General features: G+C 46.3%; 1 protein-coding gene across 2 annotated transcripts in view; it reads right to left on the bottom strand.

Moving 5' to 3' along the window:
- Positions 1-21,883, bottom strand: part of ARL9 (ARF like GTPase 9) — a 327,970-nt gene extending 306,087 nt beyond the window's left edge. The window contains exon 1 of one of the 2 annotated variants that reach the window (XR_014978069.1): positions 19,922-21,870. Coding sequence is in view for 1 of the 2 variants with exons in the window: in XM_085641077.1 (XP_085497203.1) it covers positions 19,922-21,619 (1,698 nt within the window). In the remaining variant the exon portion in view is untranslated. Of the gene's footprint in view, positions 1-19,921 lie in introns of both variants that reach the window. The other variant, XM_085641077.1, reaches the window with a different exon arrangement.
- Positions 21,884-22,638: the final 755 nt, after the last annotated feature.

Here is a 22,638-nt window from a genome sequence, read left to right as displayed (position 1 = left end):
AAATACACATGGAAACTTGTTGCCCTTGACCCAAACAATATGTCCTGGGAGTCCGGCTATAGGAATTCCGCATCCCTGATTCCTTCTCCGAATTAGGTCCATCATCGCTGCATATTGCAACAAACCCGCTAAGTAATACAGTTAGAGATCCAGGAGACCAAGACCACCCCAATCAAGGACCAGTTTCAGGATCTCCTGTCGGACTCTGTTCAGTTTACCCGGCCAGACCAGGTTCACCTCAGTACTGAATCTTTCGGAACAGCTCGGGTGGCAGTACACAGAACAAGAACGGCATCATGTAAAGACAATGTAAAAGCCAGGCCAAATGTTGTGGAACAGAGATCTGGCAAAAGTCAAACAATCCTCTGAGTTCGGCAGCTACTACAGCATTAGTACGGAGCGCTAAATACAGACCACTCCTTACATTAAGTGACATTATGATTTATGCCTTCTTGTCTCGTTCTGTTGGCAATTCATTTGCTTTTTTACTATAATTGTCTTTAAATATTGCCTTTTGAGATGTTCTCTATTTCTAAGGCAACCAGGGCCGCATCAAGAGCTGTGGCCCTCGCTTTATGCATCACGCAATAGTCGTCATAGATTCATACCCCACCACCCGCCCAGTTTGGAAGCTACATTGATCAACTTTAACTAAGTGCGTAAGAACCCGACTCTGCCGTAGGGCTAGAACCTTAGCAAGCTGTTTAACATCCACATTCAACATTGATAGCGGTCTGTACACTCCCGGATCAATAGGGTCTCTACCCGGTTTGGGGAGCATTATTATAATGGCTTCTCACATATGTGGAGGGAAGTTCACCAGTTTTGTGTGCCTCGAGGAAGGTCTCATGTAGCGCCGGGAACAGGGTGGCTGAATGTGCTTGATAATATTCAACCGGTAGACCATCTGGTCCCACCAATTTCCCTCTGGCCATATCCCCAAGAGCATCAACCCAGCTCCTCTAGTATTATGACCTCTCCAAGTCCCTCTGCCTGAGCTGCCATTAACTGGGGCATGTCTATTTGTGCTAGGAACTCTTCTACATTAGGGGTCTCCTTGTATACTGGAGCAGCATACACCCCAGTGACGTGATCACGCAATAACTGGGTGATCGCCACTTGTCCCATAGCTACCGAGCCATCCGGTCTATAGAGAGCATAAAGGGGTGGGGTGGGATGTTCTCTTTTGAGCAGCCAGGTCAATAAGCAACTCGATCTATCACCCGCTCTGTGAAGTTGTGGTCTATAGTCACGCCATACATACACCTCTACAGATTATATTTAATTCATGTTATTGAATATCAAACTAATGGCCTCATCAAGAACATATTCTGGATATCTTTAAATTAGAGCAAAGCGCAAAATAAGATTACTCCTACCCCTGATGCTCCTCCCCTTTGCTGTGAATTGCATGGCATAGCACCCATACTGAAGAGATTCAGGTGGCCTTAGGAATGGAAGACCATATATTACCATATGACTAGGCGGAGTCCTGGGCCCAGGTTGGTGGACATACCCACAGTTTTCAAAAATATTACAGGATGATCATTAACTGACATAAATAAGAGGCATTCCTAATTAAAGGAAGAGAGGAGTTGCATGATAAAGAGCAGTATTGTTCAAGATGGTCAACTTATCAGGCTTTTTGAAATCCTACAGTACATCTTATTAAAAATATGAAGATGCTTTAAAAAAGTGAGAGGTACAGATATCCCTCATATGTCATCAGAGACACTGTGTAGATTAGCATGAATGGATAACCGGGTTTCCGAACATAAACAAAGTGTTGCATGGCACAGTAATCTATGGTGTACACACACATGAATCCACATATCACACATCAATTCCTCCACCAGATTATAGATGAGAATGATTAGGGCGAAATTCTGTAAAAACTCAATGCACGTTGCCCACCCACCCACTTAGTGACCATCCTCACTAAGTAACAGTGGTTGAGGTTTGGAAACAACAGCACAAAGTCATTAGCTGAACTATAAACTAACAAATAAAAGCTCTTCCTGGCAGACAATTCCATGGCAGATGTACAAGATTTGGTAGATGGAAGCTGCAGAACACGGATTTTCAAAAGAGCAATCTAACTGGAAGTTGTGTTTGAAAAGCATGCAAGATATTTACAAATACTTGCCAATATAGCACACAATGCGATCATGCATACAGGAGACTACTCCATTACCTCATCTATCTTCCTTGTCACAGTCCCCAACTACTGCGCCGACAGCTCAGCCCAGAGATGGTTTTCCCCATGGCTTAACCAGCATATGACAAAAGAAGTCTATTGGCCATTTCTGGAGGTGTCTTGCACCAGCAGGTCTTCTTGGACGCGTCATTTTTCACCACTTTTCTGCTTCGATGTATTCTTTCAGCTTATAGGGTACATGTATCCAAGGCAGAGAAATGTGGGCAATTGTGCGCCCAGCTGAAGCAAAAGGTAAATACCCCATTAATATCCATTAAAATTGCTAATACCTGCCTCCCCAGCCTTTACTTTAGCGACCTCGAATAATCGGAACTGTGTCGCATTTACATGCGAGAGAGATAGTTAGTAGTTGTTTTGGCTGCAATGACGAGGGCGATGGGTGGTGCAAGCTGCAGTGGCCTCCTGGTCAGAGCCCTGGCACTTAATATTTAACAAATTAAGCACTGGTGTAGCGGACGCAGACAGCGGGCTAGGGCCTGGTATAGTAGCTCTGCCATCACCCACTCAATTTGTAAGGGGAGTGGACTGTGCCGTCGTACGTAGAGCCAACATGGGTGTGTGACTGATATGTGCGTGCCTCAGGGCGTGATTCAGTACTGGGTATGCGCATCTGCATGTGTCTCTATGGCAGTGTGGGTCTCCTTTGTGGGGTGTAGGTGGCCCCTGAAGGGTACTGGAAACTCATGTATGTGTTCTAGTTTGCCCTTCATGGGTTCGGCCACACCCGCACCTGTTGTGCCACCTCCTTTTGTTGTTCTGACACCTGGCATTGGGGTTGCATGTGTGGGTCGGTGAAGTGTTGTGGGCCAGCCGTGATTGCGGGTGCTTCATGCTGTGTGGTCTGTTGCAAGGGCTGTGTTCTCCTCTCAGTGGCTTGTGTGTCCAGGTCCTGGTGCTGGGTTGTGTGGGATGTCCATGGGCTGTTGTGGTGCGTCGGTGTCGAAGGTGTGGTGTTCATCTCCGGCATCACTGATGTGTCTGTTGTGACCTGCTGGAGATGTTGTTTGTCCCTCTGCAATGTGAAGGGGAAATGCATGTTGGCATTGAGTTTGCGCCTTGTTCTTGTCGACATGCAGACTGTGTGACAATGTACATTGTGACTGTTTGTGCGGTGCTGGCTACTTGAGTTGGGACAGTAGACATTTGGCCTACATGGCTGATGTGAGGTTGTAGCCGTGGATATGCATTTCACAGTTTCCTGCTCTGTCCAATGTGAGTGTTCTGTTTCTGCGCCTGGGCAGACCCAGTTGTGTCCCCTGTCCTGCAGTGTGGGTGTTGCACGTTGTGCCACATTTTCATAGGTTGTGTTGTGATTGCTGTGTGTGTGTGCTGCAGTGTGCCACGGGGAAGGGGGACATGTCCCCGGGTAATTGCGGTTGTGCAGTGGGCTGCACAACGTTGTGCAGTGGGCTGCACAACGTTGTGCATGTGTGCCATTGTGCCCATCACCCCAAGTCCCTGTTGTTTCCTCGCCCTGTTGTTGTTGTGTCAGGTCCTGTGGAGCTGTGTCCGTACTCCCTACTCCATCTCCACACTGATAACTGTGGCCTGGGTTTCTTCCAGCTCCTCCTGTGGCGCTGGACTGCCACCTCCTGTCGCTGTTGCTGCTTTCCTGTTCCTTTGTGCCTGGTTTAGGTTGTCACGTCATGCCACCTCCGTTGGCCTCCTCTAAGTCCCCCACACCTGTCCTGGACATCACCCTGGTACCCCAGTCCCCATACATCCAACACAATGCGCAGGATCCGCTGGAGATCAAGCAAGGACCATACGCCCTAGCAGGATGCACACTCATGACACTTCAGCCACATAATACCCGAATGTGGGGAGAGGTGGCAACCAGGCATGTCTGAATGATGCAGCAAGACCATGATTAGGAAAGTACACAATGCCAAGAGTGGCGGAGATATGCTGGACATACCTCAGTATGCAGAACACGGCCATATCCATAGCGACATACACCTCTGGTGTATGGAGTGCAGTGGAGGCAACCAGGTCACCCCCAGCCAGTGGGGAACCTTGCAGAAATTTTGCCTGTTACGCACCCCCCTAAGCGTCACCGGAGTGGGATGGCCCGGCATACGCCACGCCAGCGTAAGGGTGTGAATAAAACGCATGTAAGCCTGGGCGTGGTCCTCTTCCGGAAAGACCCACGTCCTTGCCAGGGCGGCGCCTCTCACCCTGCCATGATGCCAATGCCGTCCTCGTGAGCAGAGTTGCCTGCGATGCTGTGCGCCTGCTGTACCCCAGGCCACTGGACCCCAAACCCGTCAGGCCCACCCCTGCGCAGCGAGGCCACACTGATCACCTGCCGACACCAGCGTGTGTAAAGGAGGGCCCACCACGTGCCGGCGCAAGCTCCAATCCAGAGGCCCGCGACCTGGCAGCCTCCTCAGACCATCACGGCCTCCATGATACAGGCCCGCTGTAGTCCTTTCTTGTTGACGTACTCTACTGCCGCCATCGGCCTACTCTTCGGACCAGTAGGTCCCGTATGTGAAACTGTGTCCCGAGTCATGAATGGCAGTGACCCCAAATCTCCCCCTACCCCCCCCCCCCCCCCCCCAAGACTGTGAGGCATAGTTCCATATGGGCATCTTTCGACACGTGGTGCCACTAACCCTGTTCAACGCCAGCCGGCTACACGTGGTACAACTAACTCTGTTCAACGCAAGCCGCGACACGTGGATGAGGGACCAGGACTACCCTGTGGACCAGTAGGTCCAACATCCAGCACCTAGTCGCAAATCGCGGATGGCAGAGTCCACACCAGTGGTCGCACGGAGAGGAGTAAGAGGAAGATGCAGCTCAGTCCAGACGAAAGCCGGGTCACATACACAGAGGTGACCGAACACGTGGTGGCACTGAACCTGAACTACGTTCCTAGGCTTGCTGCCTAGGAATGTTGTTTTTCCATGAGTTATTTTCCCTGTTCTAGGAGCACCTAACATTTACAGGGGGCCCTTTTAGATACACTAGACTGAACCTGAACTACGCAGGCCGGTGGGGCCATCGAACCTGTGCCGGCGACACTCGGTGAATGGGACGTGCTGACCGCTGCATCAGGCCTACACCACGTTCAGGTAGGTCACACATTTTGAACGGAGTCTTGATTTCTCCATGGCAGTGAACATCATTTAAGGCAGAGATCAATTCACTATACTCCCTTCGATGTGGTGCCAACAAGTCTGCATGGCACCACAACCACATGTGTCTGTGGGCCTATGCAGACTACTGCCTTCGGCCTATGATGCGCAGGAGTGGGTCACAGTTTTGGAAAGGAACATGTGCAATTCAAAAGGCAGAATACATTTCATCGCACGCACAGAGAGGCGTAAGAGGATGACGCATTGCAGTCCGGAGAGAACAGGATCATCGTTACGGAGGTGATAGAACATTACCGACAACTGCCCTTGTGTCACTAACTCCGTGCTTCGCAAGCCAACAACACGTGGCTGTGGGCCACTGCTGACCCCTGCCTACGGCCTACACTGCGGTCCAGTAGGTCACACAGTCTTGATTTGGAAATGGTGGAGTTCATATCAGTGTACCGGCATCATCGCAGCCTGCATCCCCTCTCAGCAACTGTGCCACTAAGTCTGTTCCCCGACATTCATGGACACTCACTGGTCGTACATTAGTGGCGTTTTAGTCTATGAACTAGGGGCTAGTTTTCATCCACATGTAGCTGATACCGAATTGTTGTCGGAAACGAGGTTTGCCCTTCCGCATCATGCCCTGGAGGACACCTTCCACTGTCCCCCGCAACCCTCCGCAACATTCACCTCAGACATCGATAGGGACCTGCTCAGGTCGCATGGCCCACCTGACTGCACTCCAAGTCACCATCCTGTGGCTGGGTGCCTGTGCCAACCGCAGTGCATCCGGGCCACTAACTCTGTGCTGGTCAGGTCTGGGACCCCTTCTACTGAGACATTGAATTGCCTCTGAAGCGATGGCCTTGGGGTCGTCAACGCCATGTGTCTGTGGCCCTGCGCTGTCCGCAGCCTCCAGCCTCCAGCCTCAAATCCGGTCCACCATGGCCCACACATAGCCTCGAGTCCTGACCGGCCCATACGTCGCAGGAGGCACACGCCACCACCGCAAGGACCACCTCCAAATGCCATCTGCCAGAGTCGAAACGGTCCTGACAGACCTTCCGAGTTGCTCGAAACTGTCGTGGGTGTCATCATCGGCCTGATACCCTGCTCAGCACTCCAGGTGCCAGTGACTCAGTGCACCACAAGCCATTGTCCGTTTTTGTGCTGTGGGGAGGTTGCGCAGCAATATCACCTCATGCAGTGTGTAAGAGCTGGGATTATGATGAGGAAGATGTGTCAAGTGTGTGGACGGGAGAAGGCACAGACAATGTGAGGGCAGGTGGCAACATCCCCAAGGCAGGAATGCAGACTTGAGGTGGTAGTCAAGCTACACACCCGGATCTATTACTGGGTATTGCACTGTGGACTGCGGACGCACCTGTCACCTCAGGCAGTGATGGAGACCTTGGACGTTGATGCAGGTGTAACACACCCCACTGCATCTGCATCAGGACTTACCCGAAGGGACACAATCCTAGCAATTTCTTCACATGAGCGCTCATCTCTAGTGCCCCTACCTCAGTGCACTGCAACTCACGGAACCTCCTGAATGAATATTGGGTGACCTCTGTCCTTACTCCAGCTCCGTCCATGTTGCTCTGTATTTGACTATGTTATGCTGGTGTTTTCTGTTTCCATTACACTGGTGTCCACTGTTCAAGTTGTTGCCAGCACCAAGCACTCCGAGCGGGCTGGCTTTAACTCATCCCACACACATCCAGCACAGGCGTCACTGTACATGTGGTCCTGTCAATAAATGGGCCTGGCGCACGTGCCCGTAGCCAGTTCAACCTGATAAATGCATGTGTCCCTGTGTTCTTGTTGTATGCATGGGGCTCTGGGCCCTACGATATTACATTGTGCTGTGTGTAGCACAGTGCTTAATTTGAGCCGGGGCTTTCCGGTGCTAAGCACCAGCACTTAATTGGCTTCTGGTGCTCGACACCAGCACCTAATTGTCAACACCATACTTAGAACAGTCCACCACATGGTGGCGCTGCTCATATAATTTAGAGTTGAGCAGAACAACGGTAGTTTAGGAATACAATATCCATTAAAATTGCTAATACCTGCCTCCCCAGCCTTTACTTTAGCTTTTGTGACCTCGAATAATCTGAACTGTGTCGCATTTACATGCGAGAGAGATAGTTAGTAGTTGTTTTGGCTGCAATGACAAGGGCGATGGGTGGTGCAAGATGCAGTGGCCTCCTGGTCAGAGCCCTGGCACTTAATATTTTACAAATTAATCACTGGTGTAGCGGACGCAGACAGCGGGCTAGGGCCTGGTATAGTAGCTCTGCCATCACCCACTCAATTTGTAAGGGGAGTAGACTGTGCCGTCGTACGTAGAGCCAACATGGGTGTGTGACTGATATGTGCGTGCCTCAGGGCGTGATTCAGTACTGGGTATGTGCATCTGCATGTGTCTCTATGGCAGTGTGGGTCTCCTTTGTGGGGTGTAGGTGGCCCCTGAAGGGTACTGGAAACTCATGTATGTGTTCTAGTTTGCCCTTCATGGGTTCGGCCACACCCGCACCTGTTGTGCCACCTCCTTTTGTTGTTCTGACACCTGGCATTGGGGTTGCATGTGTGGGTCGGTGAAGTGTTGTGGGCCAGCCGTGATTGCGGGTGCTTCATGCTGTGTGGTCAGTTGCAAGGGCTGTGTTCTCCTCTCAGTGGCTTGTGTGCCCAGGTCCTGGTGGTGGGTTGTGTGGAATGTCCATGGGCTGTTGTGGTGCGTCAGTGTCAAAGGTGTGGTGTTCGTCTCCGGCATCACTGATGTGTCTGTTGTGACCTGCTGGAGATGTTGTTTGTCCCTCTGCAATGTGAAGGGGAAATGCATGTTGGCATTGAGTTTGCGCCTTGTTCTTGTCGACATGCAGACTGTGTGACAATGTACATTGTGACTGTTTGTGCAGTGCTGGCTACTTGAGTTGGGACAGTGGACATTTGGCCTACATGGCTGATGTGAGGTTGTAGCCGTGGATATGCATTTCACAGTTTCCTGCTCTGTCCAATGTGAGTGTTCTGTTTCTGCGCCTGGGCAGACCCAGTTGTGTCCCCTGTCCTGCAGTGTGGGTGTTGCACGTTGTGCCACATTTTCATAGGTTGTGTTGTGATTGGTGTGTGTGCGTTTGCTGCAGTGTGCCACGGGGAAGGGGGACATGTCCCCGGGTAATTGCGGTTGTGCAGTGGGCTGCACAACGTTGTGCAGTGGGCTGAACAACGTTGTGCATGTGTGCCATCGTGCCCATCACCCCAAGTCCCTGTTGTTTCCTCACCCTGTTGTTGTTGTGTCAGGTCCTGTCGAGCTGTGTCCGTACGCCCTACTCCATCTCCACACTGATAACTGTGGCCTGGGTTTCCTCCAGCTCCTCCTGTGGCGCTGGACTGCCACCTCCTGTCGCTGTTGCTGCATTCCTGTTCCTTTGTGCCTGGTTTAGGTTGTCACGTCATGCCACCTCCGTTGGCCTCCTCGACACTCCGGCTGCATTCACGGTAGTCTGGTTGTGGGTCAGTTGCTGGTAGTGTTCTGTCACCTCCGTGACGCTGGTTTTGTTGTCCTGCGGTCTGCACCCAGTCTTCCTCTCCAGTCTCTCCTTGGCCTTCCCCAACCCTGTTCCTTGCTGGTGGTCTGTGGAGGTTGTGGGGTTCGAGTTGACCTCTGCACTGGGTCAGGGTGCATCCATGTAGCTCCATGCTTTGTCTTGTTTCTGATGTGTTGTTTCTGAGGTAGTTATGGTGCATTTTCCCACCAGACGAGTGGGGTTTGCAGGCCCGTGGCTGGTTTCCGCTACTTTTTGTACCACGGTTGGCCTCATTGTATGTTTTATGCATTCGCGTATCACATTTTTGCAGTGTGGTGTTGATTTTGACGCGGACATTTGGCGCGTTGTCTGGTAACTATCGCATGGTACCGCCATGTTGTGAATTCCACGTTGTCATAGGATTATTTTCCCGTGATAGGCTGCGATACTGAAAGTTGCGTTACACTACTCTTGCAGTAGTTATCACACGTTCTTGTGAATATACCCCTAGATCTCTTGGGTTGAGTCCTTCAAGTAGAAAGATTGGCAACAAGGATGCCTTGGAATTAAGATTACTGATAAGTAATTGTGCCAATTTCTGTTCTATAGTCTACAATTTCATCTTTTTGAAAGAAAAACAGATTGCAAACTGGGCACCGCACACTAGCATTTTGTGTGGATGCACTGGTGAAGTCAGGGAACGCTTCAAATGGATTTGGGTTTCTAGTGAAAGGTTAAAAGATCTGTGCTTGTACTGAATGAAGAAGATCGATACTTGTTTCAAGGCAGAGAAAATTCATGTTTGCTCTATGGCAATCAGCTCCAATTCAATTGTGCCACGCTCAGATACTTCTACACAGTCATTACATCTGCAACAGCAAAAACGTCACAGGCCATATTATAATAGGTGCCTTTGGGTCCGTAACGTGTATGCGCGCCTATCTGCATCCATGAACCACTCTGAAATTACAGAAGGTGATGCTTGCACAGCCACTACTGTAATATGGATAGCACTGGGGCAAGGTGTATGTCACCATGATAACAAGGGGGAGTTTCTTCATTTTTTTGTGTTTCACCCCTACTTAAGCGATCTCTCTCGGACAAGGCGCAATATGGCTGAAAGAGATCTGGGGTTACTTATGTTACTGCCTAGAAGGGACCGTACCTAGCACCTTAGGCTAGACTGTTAAGATTGCTGCAGAACCAAGTCTAATTCAAATGTGACTGATCCTGGTATAGAGTGGCACAGTGGGCAATTAATAATGGAGGGAATGTGGCGTTGAGCTTGGCTCAGACTTCTGCAAATATTCCACACAACCTCTGTTTCAATGGGACGCTGGCCTAACTGCTAGGGTGGTCGACCTCGAATCTGGGGAACTGGGTTTGAGTCTCGGCAATTGCGCTGAACATCCTGTGATTCTGGGCACATCACTTTAATCTCCTCATGCCTAAAAAAAATCAATGTGTCCTTATGTACGCAACTGGAGCTATGTAGAGGGCTCTGATACCAGATACCTTCGGGTCAAGTTCGCGTTACATAAAACTCCGTAAAATAAAATTAAAATAAATGAGAATGTCCAGATGTGGGACCTGCGCTTTCTATTGCATTGCATTTGAATTGCATTAAGTGCTTACTATCCACGGGGCGTAGGTTATAGAGCTCCAGCAATATCTCACTGATGAGGTTCAACAAGGCCGAAACCAGTTTGAGGCCACGTCCATAGCGATTTTTCTTAACTTTTAGCTGCACTGCTAGACAACATAGCTAAAACACAATGACAAAGCCAATAGCTCTTGCACCTGCGGGCTCCATTGGCTTTAGCAATGCTCGTTTTCTATTCAAGACCACCAGGACAAGCTTGGTGGTCCAAAGCATAGAAATTGTGTTAGGTGATCAGGTCTTTCGTTTATTGTTTTACAAAAACGAACTCCCGCTTTCGGAGGTTGAGGGGCATCTCTAGTAACACATTCTTTGCACCTTCAATTGGCTGGGTTTGGATGCTATATTTCGGTTTTTAAATACCTATAAAGGCCTATAAAGTCATTTATTTAAAACGTACATAATAGTTGGCTTCAAAACTACACATCTCAGGGGCCTGAGATCGCCAGTTGGTTTTAAGAAGTAAAAGACATTCAACATTTCACTTTCAGCAACTTTCTCAGGCAGTTTGGTTGCAGCACACACCTTTTGAAAATGTTCCTACCTTCTATACATACTACTCCTTCATAGTTCCACTTTATGGAGGAACTGATTTTTTTTAAAGATCTTAACGTTTTCCAGTGGTTAAACGTATTGACCCGTTCTACCAACAATGAGCTTGTACACGAGTCATTATGTCTTGTTTCCGCTTTCATAGAAGGAACAGACTTTTAATTTAAAATGGGCATGGTGCATGAGGCTGTAATTAAATTACATTCTTTGAAGGTGCTTTAGCACAGATTTTTTATTGTACTATATATTATTAATGTGTAGAGTACTTTGAGGACTCCAACATGGGACACACTAAATAGCCTGGCATTGCAGGCACAATGCTTAACTTTGGAAAAGCCTTTGCAGGTGGCATACGACATTCTGAGCCTCTTAAACCTTTTAAAACTAGTTTGCTTAACTAGATACACACAACCACCTTTACTAGTCACCATACTGCACTCTAATGACCTTTGATGCCTCCCTATCAATGAATATTACGACTAGCATGAGTTTCCACCAGAAACGTACAAAGCACTGCCTTGGAACAAAAAAGTAGGCAGGCCCTGAAAACTAATCGCCCACTTGCTATATGGTGAGCCAGATTTTATTAGGTCGAGCTATTTTTAGAATCTACTGCTCCGTTCTGGCGAATAAACTTGAGCTGGAAAGGAGCAGGTGTTCCATTCATTCAGAAATTGATTGAGCAATTAAGATGCCTTAGAATCTTGCTATTATCTTCACTCATTTGCGGTCTGTTCAAGGACAGAGGTCAAATGTTAGTTTGTCTTTTTAGTAATTGCTGTTTATCTTATCCTAGAAAATGGTGTTTACTTTGCTTTCACGTAATACAGTTCGAGGTTTTTATCAATGAGCTGTCTGACAATCATTTTGCAACAAATGGCTATAGGATGTCAGTTTTTTCTTTTTTTTAAAAAAAAAGATTTGTTTATTCCGTTTTTTCAAGACAATACAAAAACAAAGAGTGCAGCAGAGCATTATCAATTAATTAAATACACATTGTGGGTGTGGTAGGCTCATGAGTAGGTAATTTCAAATGTCAGTTTTTTCTTAACACAGAACATTTAAATAGCTTGTAAATGAATAGTACAAATATTCCAAAATATATACGGAATTGCGCACGCACATTTTCTTTTGGAATTTAGAAGTGTGTTGAAAACAAAGATTTAAACAAGATCAAAACAAATCACAACACTTTACTTGGTTACGTTCAAATGACGTATTTGCAGAAACTTTTCAAAACATTGTTTGTACACTATATAGTTTGATCAGTAAAACTGCATGTCAGTGGGAACTTTTGTGGCCATTTCAATAGAAAATCTGCTGATTGCATACAACAGTGGGCTACCGCTTCATGCTTTAGTATTGGATTTATTAACCCCTTCGGTGCTCATGACGGAACGGTTCCGTCATGAGCCACGGTTGAGCTGTGCTCATGACGGAACCGTTCCGTCATGACCACGCCCGCGCAAGATTCCGTCAGCACAGCGGCGGAATTTGCGCAGCATGGAAGGGGTTAAAAGTGATTGTTTTTAAACTGGATTTGATAAACATTCTTGCCCCCGCCCTGATGACAATGCTGTTAATGAACTACGAGGCAAGTCAAGGGTCATGTGTATCCTATATAAGGCTAGATTTGCACTATATATGGAACAAACATTTAGCATATTAAATCGAACAAAAGAGCTTTCTGTACAGCAGACATGCTCAACTTGCATTTTTGAAGGTGCTCTCATATGTGATAACGAAGAAAATGGCAGCTCAGTGAATTAAAATATTTGCCCAGGATCACATATTTGAAACCGGTTTAGGGGTTAGGAGCATTACAATTAGGTGGAGTAGATTATTTAAGTCACTAGACCAGCAGGTCTGGTAACATTTTTGTATGATTTTGAGAGGCATGGTAGGCCATACCCATGGATAGCTTGTGATCTGCTAGAGCAGGGGGAATATAACAGTACTTCTTAAGAAATTAAATTGCATGTTCAAATGCTGCCCGACTTGCTGCACAATTGATTCTTACATAACAAAGTTTAACATTTGGCAGTGTTATAAAGGACAATAGCATTTCTTTTTTAGACTACATTCTCTTGAATTACATTTTTCTCCCTGTTCCTTTTTCAGCCGGGACTTCTGGAGTTTGAAACAAGATGGTTCATGTACATCAAGATGTTACGCACCGACTACAATAAACCATGAAATCAGGTCATTACCATGCCAAGAACGCAGCAGAGGATAACAATTTATCTATGAATTCAGGGATACACAAAAACAGATCAGGTAAAATCTATTTAAAACAAGGGGGTGTTTAAATATATATTTAGTGCAATAGTGGTTGATGTAGAAACTGGTCTACGGTCCCACTCCTTAATATTTGAAACTTCTGTTACAATGCTGTGCAGACCCACTGGATGTGAGTGTGCAATGTGGTTCCTGGCAAGGCTCCACTCCTGCCCTCCCGATTTACAGGATAAACACCACCTAAATAAACAACTTCAACTTGTATTAAATGCACGCAAATGTATTTAATATGGGTATCCTGAACCTTTGCGGGAACCTGTTTTTTCTGAAACTATGCTGACTTCCCACAAATAGATTTTTAATGATCAGGTTTGGATCTAGAGCTTCAGTCTACAACACAGAGTGGAAATAGATATTGCCTCAAAAATAACAAATTAATACTTCCAAAATATTTGTTCTAAAAATTAATATTTTGGAAAAAACACTTCCATAGTTTTTTCCCCAAAATATACAAAAGTAAAGACAATGAGAAAGGCAAGGAAGAATTTAAAGTTTACTGTTATGGGTCTTGGGAATAAAATATAGGGATTACGGTCAGGTGCTGGGGTTAGAGATATGGGGCTAACGGTATAAGGTTATTTATGGACATTGTGGTTTATGGTATAGGGCTAAACGTTCAGGGTAGAAAGACTAAGAATACTGTGTTAGGGGTCAAGGTGTAGGGATTATGGGTACAGAGTAAAATTTAAGGTTTTATGATATACAATTAAGAACTTGAGATATAGGATTAAGGTTTGAGGGGCAATGGCTTAAAGATAGGGAGTTGAGAATTTCAGGTTAAGGAGTTATGTTGTAAGTGTTATGTAAGGGGTTAGAGTCAGGGGCAAAAGGTATGATGGTTGTATGTATCAGGTGAAATTAAAGGAATTGGGTACAGGGATCTTAATGGGCAAGACATTAAGGATTTGGGGTAAAGCATTAAGGGGTTGGGGGGGGGGGAGCGTTGCCCATCAATGCAATTGTTTAGTGTTGCCACCGGAAATTAGTTCAAAGAGTTCAGATGATGGTTACATGTATTTTTATTCTGTATTCAAAATACAGAAAACTGAAGTGCTGATTTTCACAACAGCACTGCATTTTATTTTAATAAAACGCACTACAATTTCAAAGGAATATAACTTGAAGTGTTAAAAATGAACTGGCAGTATTTCTCAGTAAAAATCTGAATTAAGAAGTTGCAATTGGAAAATCTTTAAAATCTATTGGCATTTATATGTTGTAGCATCTGCTCAAAACCCCACAATAAATAGGAAATTTCCAGAACCGTATAATTGGGCTAAAAACACTCAAGTTTCTTCAGAAAACGAAGTATGCCATCTACACATTCCGTACATAGTAATTTGTACAATGTACTTTTCACTGGATTTTTAATAAATGTATTCTCATTTCTCAAAGCTGCCTATTTAGGGCAGAATTTGACATTTTACAATAAACAGCAAATGAATACCTTAAGGGTCAGCTCCTTTGATTGGTGTCTGCTGTTCAATTATGTTTTTCAAACAAGGTAGTAACTGGCAAAACTGAACTCGAGTTTGAGCAGGAAAGTACTGTATAGAAAATATTAATTGGTGACTACGCCCTCAGAGGCATGGATGTACCCAACAAAGCAAAAGCTTTTAAAACTATACTTGCTTTTGAGACACACCTAGACTCACGAATAACCAAGGACAAAAATTATTCCCCTCCAAGGAACAAAACCTGTTACACCCATACTTCACCTGAAGACATGCAATTTCTTTATGGTACATCCGCATACCACAAAAGGTGTGTGAAGTTGAATCAGCAAACTCTTCTCCACAAAAAGCCTTCATGGTATGCATCCAGTGGTCGAAGTAGGCGGGATATGAGGGTCCGACGTGCCCATACTTTTTCAATTTAGGTTCCCCAACTTTTTATAAAAAGACAACTACTCCAAGATGGTTAATTTCGAGAGATGAAAAGCTTTATCTGAAGTGTAAGGCATGGAGTCTTCTGTGCTGTGAAACCGAGGGAGGGGCAAGCTGAACAAGCCTTCTTACCAGGGTGCCTGCTTATCTGAAAGAACTGTAAATGTGCACAGGTGGTTAATTTACAAATGAAAAAGGGTGCTTGGAAGGCAGTATTGGCTTTAATTGATGGAATCACTAGAAGCTTCCTGATGACGCAGATGTATTTTCTTTTTTTGTGGGATTGCAAGGTAATTACCAGCTGAACTGTGAAGTGCGTGCTTTGAAAGGACAGTTATTTAAAAAACTGCACTATCTAGAGTGTGAGAATTACTAAAATATATACTTTGAAAGTACTTTTTTTTATCTTACACCTTTTTGTAGCATTTTATAGCACCTTACACTGTGTGTAATGAATGTTTGAAATAATGACGTACCTATTTACAGTGTTTTCTGTCACAGACTGGGACTTCCTAGAAACTAAACATACACAAGTCAATATTTTCCACTGCACCAACCAGGATTCAATTCTATGGCTCTCTGGTTACAGACACAAACCTCTGTAGTGCATTAATTAATAGAGGTTTCATAATGTATGATAGTGTTTCCTAGTGATTAACTTATCTTGCATGTATTTTCCATTTAAGCTGTACCTAATTTTAGTTGCATTGTGTTCAGGAAACTAGGGCAACCCTACTCACAAGAAACACAAGGTATATAGTGTGTATAAAAAAAACAATAGTACTTTTGGATAATATGAAGAATACTTGATAATCCTTATGCACAATGGCAATTACTGTTGACACAAGGATGCTGAAAGGAGACATTCATATAGAATGCAATTATGAGACCAAATACTGTTTATACAAATGTTGCAAGTGTATTTGAAAAAACAATTAAAATGCGCTTGGTGTACTAAGTGAACATAGAAACTACACATATTAGGTGATAAATTGTGACATACAGCAAGGTTTCTTAATACATCTAAACAACAATTATATGCCACACAGTATTTAGCCACAGCTTACAGGTTATATCACCAGGGCCGGACTAGGATCGCAAACCAGCCCTGGCAATTAGGTTTGACCGGCCGTGAGGGTGCTGGCGGGAACACTGCTGATGCGTGCGCTTTTGTTACAAGGGGAAAATTTGCCAGCACTGCTGCAAAAGCAGCCCCCACTGGTCCAAACCCGACCCAATTATTCTGGTCTACTAGGGAAACGCCCAGTGCCCGCTACATCCAGTCTGGCCCTGTATATCAGAGACTGGAAAGGGTTTGTTTATTATGCAAGTCGATGGCGTTTCAAACCCGTAAACAATGGGTTTGGGGGGCCCTTCAGGACTGAAGGATAGGGGACAGATGAAATGTAGTATCACAGTAAAGCCAGATAGTTGAGAGCTCAGTAACCACGTGGGGCAAAAAAACGAGTATGTTACTCACATAGGGCCCAGCCGGGCGCCCAATGAGAGGGAACAGGGGGCAAACTGGCTAATTTCAGGGACGTGTGACGATGGGACACGTCATGAAGAACAAAAAAATGAGATGCCGGCATGTTTATAACCGCACAGGATGAAGTGTCACAGCGTCTGGGATAAGATATCAGTTAGAGTACAGGCACGTAGGCCATTAAACATCAGCCACACCTCGGGGTTTACCAATGAAATTGAAACTCGCGTCCGGTCAATCAAGAGAACCGCCGAGGTGGTCTCTTTTTTGTCAAAGATAAGGGAACATTCAGCCCAGACTCGGACACTGCCTCCTGTATGGTGATATACATCATTGTCAAAAAAATCCCTAGGCAAACTAGAGGTCTATGGCGATTAACAGACCATAAAGGCTGGAAACATGATATAAGGAACTCAGTGTACACTAAAGATACATTTAAAAAAATCATTTGTTTGATACCAAATTACTTAAAAACATGTTGAAAAATATATCAGACAGCTAATTACATACATAGTATGGTATCCCCACATGACTTACAAGGTTACACAGTGCAGTGGAAAGACCAGACAAGCAGGCAATGATGGGAACGATTGATACAATAGCTAACAAAATGTAGTATAATTAAGAGGAAATTATAAAGACAAGTAGCTGAAGTGGCTGAGTGAGGGATCGTCTTCGGCGTGCATTACACCTTCATCAGGAAAGCCACAATACTTCCTAGATGAAAAAAGTTCAAAATAATGGGGTACACTGGGTTCAAAGATAAGTAATTAAAAAAGTCACAACAGAAATCACCTGTGATGATGATACCAACAAAAAAACTGTGATATCCCTGCATTCCTTTTTTTTTGTTCTCCTTGACGTGTCCATCGTCACACTTCCCTGTAATTAGCCAATTTGGCTCCTTGCTCCCTTTCACTAGGCGCCCGGCTGGGCCCTATGTGAGTAACATACACCCTTTTATTAAGGTGAAACATGGGCAGTGCATGCGCTGCTCTGCGAGGCATGCTGTTTTCAGGTAAGGACTTGAAGCTACGCCCATCTTTTCATTTGGTTCATGTTACTGTCCTTTCTAAATCGTTGCTTTTCATTCATGAATAGGCTTAGTAGTCCCTCCTGGGTACCTCCATGTTTGCATTTGTAACCTCCAATGAGGACTGGACTTTTTACTTGTGTTGTTACACGGTCTGCTGTATGTCTAGGCTGCGAGCACTATTTTCTTCAATGATTTGCTCCTATCCCACCCACTACGTGCTTTCCTACAAGCAGCACGCCACCCACTTTTATTTGAATTACTAGTAGCAGTCTGCTTTAACTATAGAGGCTGCGTTTATTTAATTTGGCTGTGTGGTCTGCTTTAACTTTAGCTGCAAAAGCCCCCATACCATGCTTTTACTTACATAGTGGCCGCGCCCCTTTCTTTAGACGCTGATGCCGTATTCAGGTTACAGCGAACCATGGCTAAAGAAAGGAGTGTGCTCACCATTAAAGTGAAAGCATGTCATGGGGCGCTTTTACAAACAACAACAAAAAAACATTTGTTTGTGAATAAGTGTTTTTTGGGGGTAAAAGTGCCCCATGCCGTGCTTTCACTTTAATGGGGGCCACGCCCCTTTCTTTAGACGCAGCTCGCTGTAGCCTGAATACGGCGAGCAGCGGCATAAGAAAGAAGCGCGGCCATTATGAAAGTGTTCTCACAATTGCGAGAGTTTGAGCTATTGGCATTAGAAATTACAATGCCTTTTATATTAAGTTGGTTTTGAAAATACAAAAAGGCATTGTCATTTATAATGCAAATAGCTTAAAATCTCGCAAATGCGAGATCTATTGCATTGGAAATGCTTGTTCTCACGTGATTACAGAGCACTCAACTACCTGGCTTCACAGTGGTACTACATTTCAGGTGTCCACTATCCTTAGGCCCGACGAGACCCCCCATCATTTACAGGGTAAAAACACAGTCGACCTGCATAATAAACGAACCATTTCCAGTCTCTGTGATATAACCTGTAAGCAGTGGCTAAATACTCTGTATAATATAATGGTCGATTAGATATATCAAGAAACCTTGTTGGATGTCACAATTTGTCACCTAATACGTGTTGGTTCTATCTTCCCTTGACACTGAGCACATTGTTTTTTCAAATCCACGTGCAAAATTTGTATAAACAGTATTTGGTCTCGTAACTGCATCCTGTATGAATGTCTTCTCTTTCAGCATACCCATTAGCAGGTATTCTTCATATTATTTTTTATATAGTTAACTGAAGGTAAAAAAGCGAAATGAAGTTAAATATTTTCGGGTTTTTTTAGCCTCGCTTTTGGCTCGCAACCATGTTCACTCACCTAGCCCCAAGTATGCACAGAATCACAGTTCCCATACTTTTTTTTAACCCACTTCGACCACTGTTTGCATTGGAATGTTTCTTTCCTTCAAGTGTGCTACTTTCATAGACACCAACAAAGACTTGCTTAAAGGAAGCAAAAACAAAATCCCACAATTCTAATATGGCCACAGCACGGTTTTGTATGGTAAGAATATTTATGTTTTGGTGGGATCATCATTATCCCCAAGACTCCAACTCCTTTATTCACTGTGTGTCTGAGACTGCACCCTTTCCTTACAGCAAGAAGTACGCCTTCATCTGTATGACTGTTTCTTACAACTTGAAAAAGTACAATTCTGGTTATATACCCCTAAATGTAAAAGTTCATGCCTTGAAACCCACCAGTTGCACAGTGGCCTGTTGTACAATAAAATAAAAACTCGTGACACTTATGACAAACAAAACAAAGTGGTGCTGCACTGATTACGTGTAAAATCCTAAAGGAGACGTCAAGAGGATTCAAACAGTCAAACCGGCGACGCTGCATTTCGCATGCAAAGGTGACTTAGCGGATATTAATCAATGTTGTGAAATGATACCGAGCATGTACTCCCATCAGACGTTAGCTGATCACTTTGGGAAAAGAACCTGCGAATGGATTTGTTTATAAACACAAACGAAGGGGAAAAAACTATTTTTTTCATGAATAGATCCACCAACCTGGCTTATTTTTCACAGTGCTAGCACAATTTATCACCTTAAATTTTCTCTGGTGTTCTTAAACTGAACACTGGGGAAAACCCTGCAGTGTTGTGCCAATGCTCGTACTGTCCTCCTAGTGTATAAGTAGTGAAGGGTGTTGCAATCACCTGCAGCGGGGGCTCGCTGGTGGTCGAAACTTGCTGCGGCTCGTCGTCCTCCTCAACAAGTGGCTCTTCATATTGCCACTCCTCCAGTTGCGTCTCTGTTTCCTTCCGCACAACATGGGGCTGTGACAGATCTGAAGACTGGGGATTCTCGCCAGCCTCTGCATACTGCTGCACGAACCAGGACAGGGAGGGGGGCTTGGAGTTCTCATCAACCTCTGCCTGCAGCTGCACGAACTGGGACAGGGAGGGGGGCTTGGAGTTCTCATCAACCTCTGCCTGCAGCTGCACGAATTGGGACAGGGAGGGGGGCTTGGAGTTCTCATCAACCTCTGCCTGCAGCTGCACGAACTGGGACAGGGAGGGGGGATAGGAGGTGTCATCAACCTCTGCCTGCAGCTGCACGAACTGGGACAGGGAGGGGGGATAGGAGGTGTCATCAACCTCTGCCTGCCGCTGCACGAACTGGGACAGGGAGGGGAGATTGGATTGGTCACTAGCCTCTGCCTGCAGCTGCACGAACTGGGACAGGGAGGGGGGATAGGAGGTGTCATCAACCTCTGCCTGCCGCTGCACGAACTGGGACAGGGAGGGGAGATTGGATTGGTCACTAGCCTCTGCCTGCAGCTGCACGAACTGGGACAGGGAGGGGGGATTGGATTGCTCACTAGCCTCTGCCTGCAGCTGCACGAACAGGGACAGGGAGGGGGGCTTAGAGTTCTCAGCCTCTGCCTGCTGCTGCACGAAGAGGGACAGGGATGGGGGCTTGGAGTTCTCATCAGCCTCTGCCTGCTGCTGCACGAACAGGGACAGGGATGGGGGCTTGGATTTCTCACCGGTCTCTGCCTGCTGCTGCACAACCTGGGACACGGAGGGGGGCTTGGATTTCTTACCAGGCTCTGCCACCTGGGACACGGAGGGGGGCTTGGATTTCTTACCAGGATATGCCTCCTGCTGCTGCACGACCTGGGACACGGAGGGGGGCTTGGATTTCTTACCAGGATATGCCTCCTGCTGCTGCACGACCTGGGACACGGAGAGGGGCTTCGATTTCATACCAGGCTCTGCCTCCTGCGACACGACCTGGGTCACGGAGCGGGGTTCGGATTTATTACCAGGCTCTTCTTTGTGCGGAAAGACCCGGAATAGGGAGGTGGGCTTGGATTTCTCACCAGCATCTGTCTGCTGCACAACCTGGGACAGGGAGGAGGGCTTGGATTTCTCATCAGTCTCTGCCTGCAGCTGCACAACCCGGGACACGGAGGGGGGCTTGGATTTCTTACCAGGATATGCCTCCTGCTGCTGCAAGACCTGGGACACGGAGGGGGGCTTTGATTTAATACCAGGCTCTGCCTCCTGCAACACGACCTGGGTCACGGAGCGGGGCTCCTGGAACAAGTAGGGGGGTATGGATTTATTAAGAGCCTCTGCCTCCTGCTGCACGGTCAGGTGAAAGGAGGCGGGCTCGGATGTCTCACCAGCCGCTGTATTCTGCTGCACGATTTGGGACGGGGACTGAGGTTTCTCATCCGCTTTTACCTGCTGCTGCGTGGACTGTGGAAGGACCAGAGACTGGGGTTCCTCATCCTCTCGCCTCTTTCTTCGGCGCCTGGATGACAGGTAACTCCAGAACACATACAAGACCCCACCAGTGATGGCAACGGCCGCACTCAGAACACCCACCCTCCGCCAGTCGACCATGCTGGCCCAGACGCGTGCCGCAAAGTTTGACGCCTACTCGCGGCTGTGAGGACGGTTGGGACGGCGAGGCCAGAAGTGTCAGCAGGGGAGCTGTAGTCCCAACAGTTGTACTTTCAATAAAACCGCACCTCTGACAGGGAACGGGCTGTGCAAGCTCAGCCTCTGCTGGGAGGGCGTAGCCGCGCCCTGGGAGCGGCTATGTCTCACGCCCGACCCCGGGAGTGCCCTCGGGCAGGTAGCAACGGCTCTCAAGTCCCTCCCCTCAGCCTGCGCTCTGCAGGCTTTTCGTTCTGGGCGACGAGAGCTTTAGTGCTGCCACCGTGCGAACAAAGGGTGACACGGCAGCTGAATAGGTCACTATATCCCGAGCGGGAAATTTAACGGCCATCTTGCAAGTGTGTGTGACAGTGCGGCTGAGCGCGGTATAAGCCTCACCCTAGACACACATAAAATGCAGGGTTGGTGCCCAATGCAGAGCCACATACCGCCATAATCCGCATCTAATCTACAAATTACTTGTATGAAGCTGTCAATCGTGAAAAATGTATGCTTTCGTATACTTTTTATGGGCAAAATATATATTCTTTTTTGCAGGGTAAGGGAAGAATGACAAGACAAATAATTTCTTTATGTTGTCGTGAGATACGCCCCTTATATTTTGGTTCTCTGCTTTATTTAAGTCGGATTCATAAACAGAAGCCGGTGTTTTAAAATGGTCGCTCCGAGTGACCAAGAACTGGTTGTGCGCATGGGCATGATTGAAACGGCAGTTCCCTTGATTGACTCGGTAAACTCGCCTAGGATTAATTATTTAATTTATTGTCCAATAGTTCGATGTATACCTGAAACTACCAGATCGCAAACATTTCCAACACTTTACACCGTGAAATAAAACACATTTTTGTGATGTGTTTTAAGTTTATCAAGTGAACAGTTTATAACAGTCATGAACACGAATATTCGATTCTATGTCAGGGCTAGAGGCTTCAGTTTACTGCAGGTTTCAAGCTTAACAATTA

The sequence above is a fragment of the Triturus cristatus genome, chromosome 2_2, assembly GCF_964204655.1.
Source record: "Triturus cristatus chromosome 2_2, aTriCri1.1, whole genome shotgun sequence".
Lineage (NCBI taxonomy): Eukaryota > Metazoa > Chordata > Amphibia > Caudata > Salamandridae > Triturus > Triturus cristatus.
Note: the sequence above shows the minus strand (reverse complement) of the source record. Positions and strands in the feature narration are given on the sequence as shown.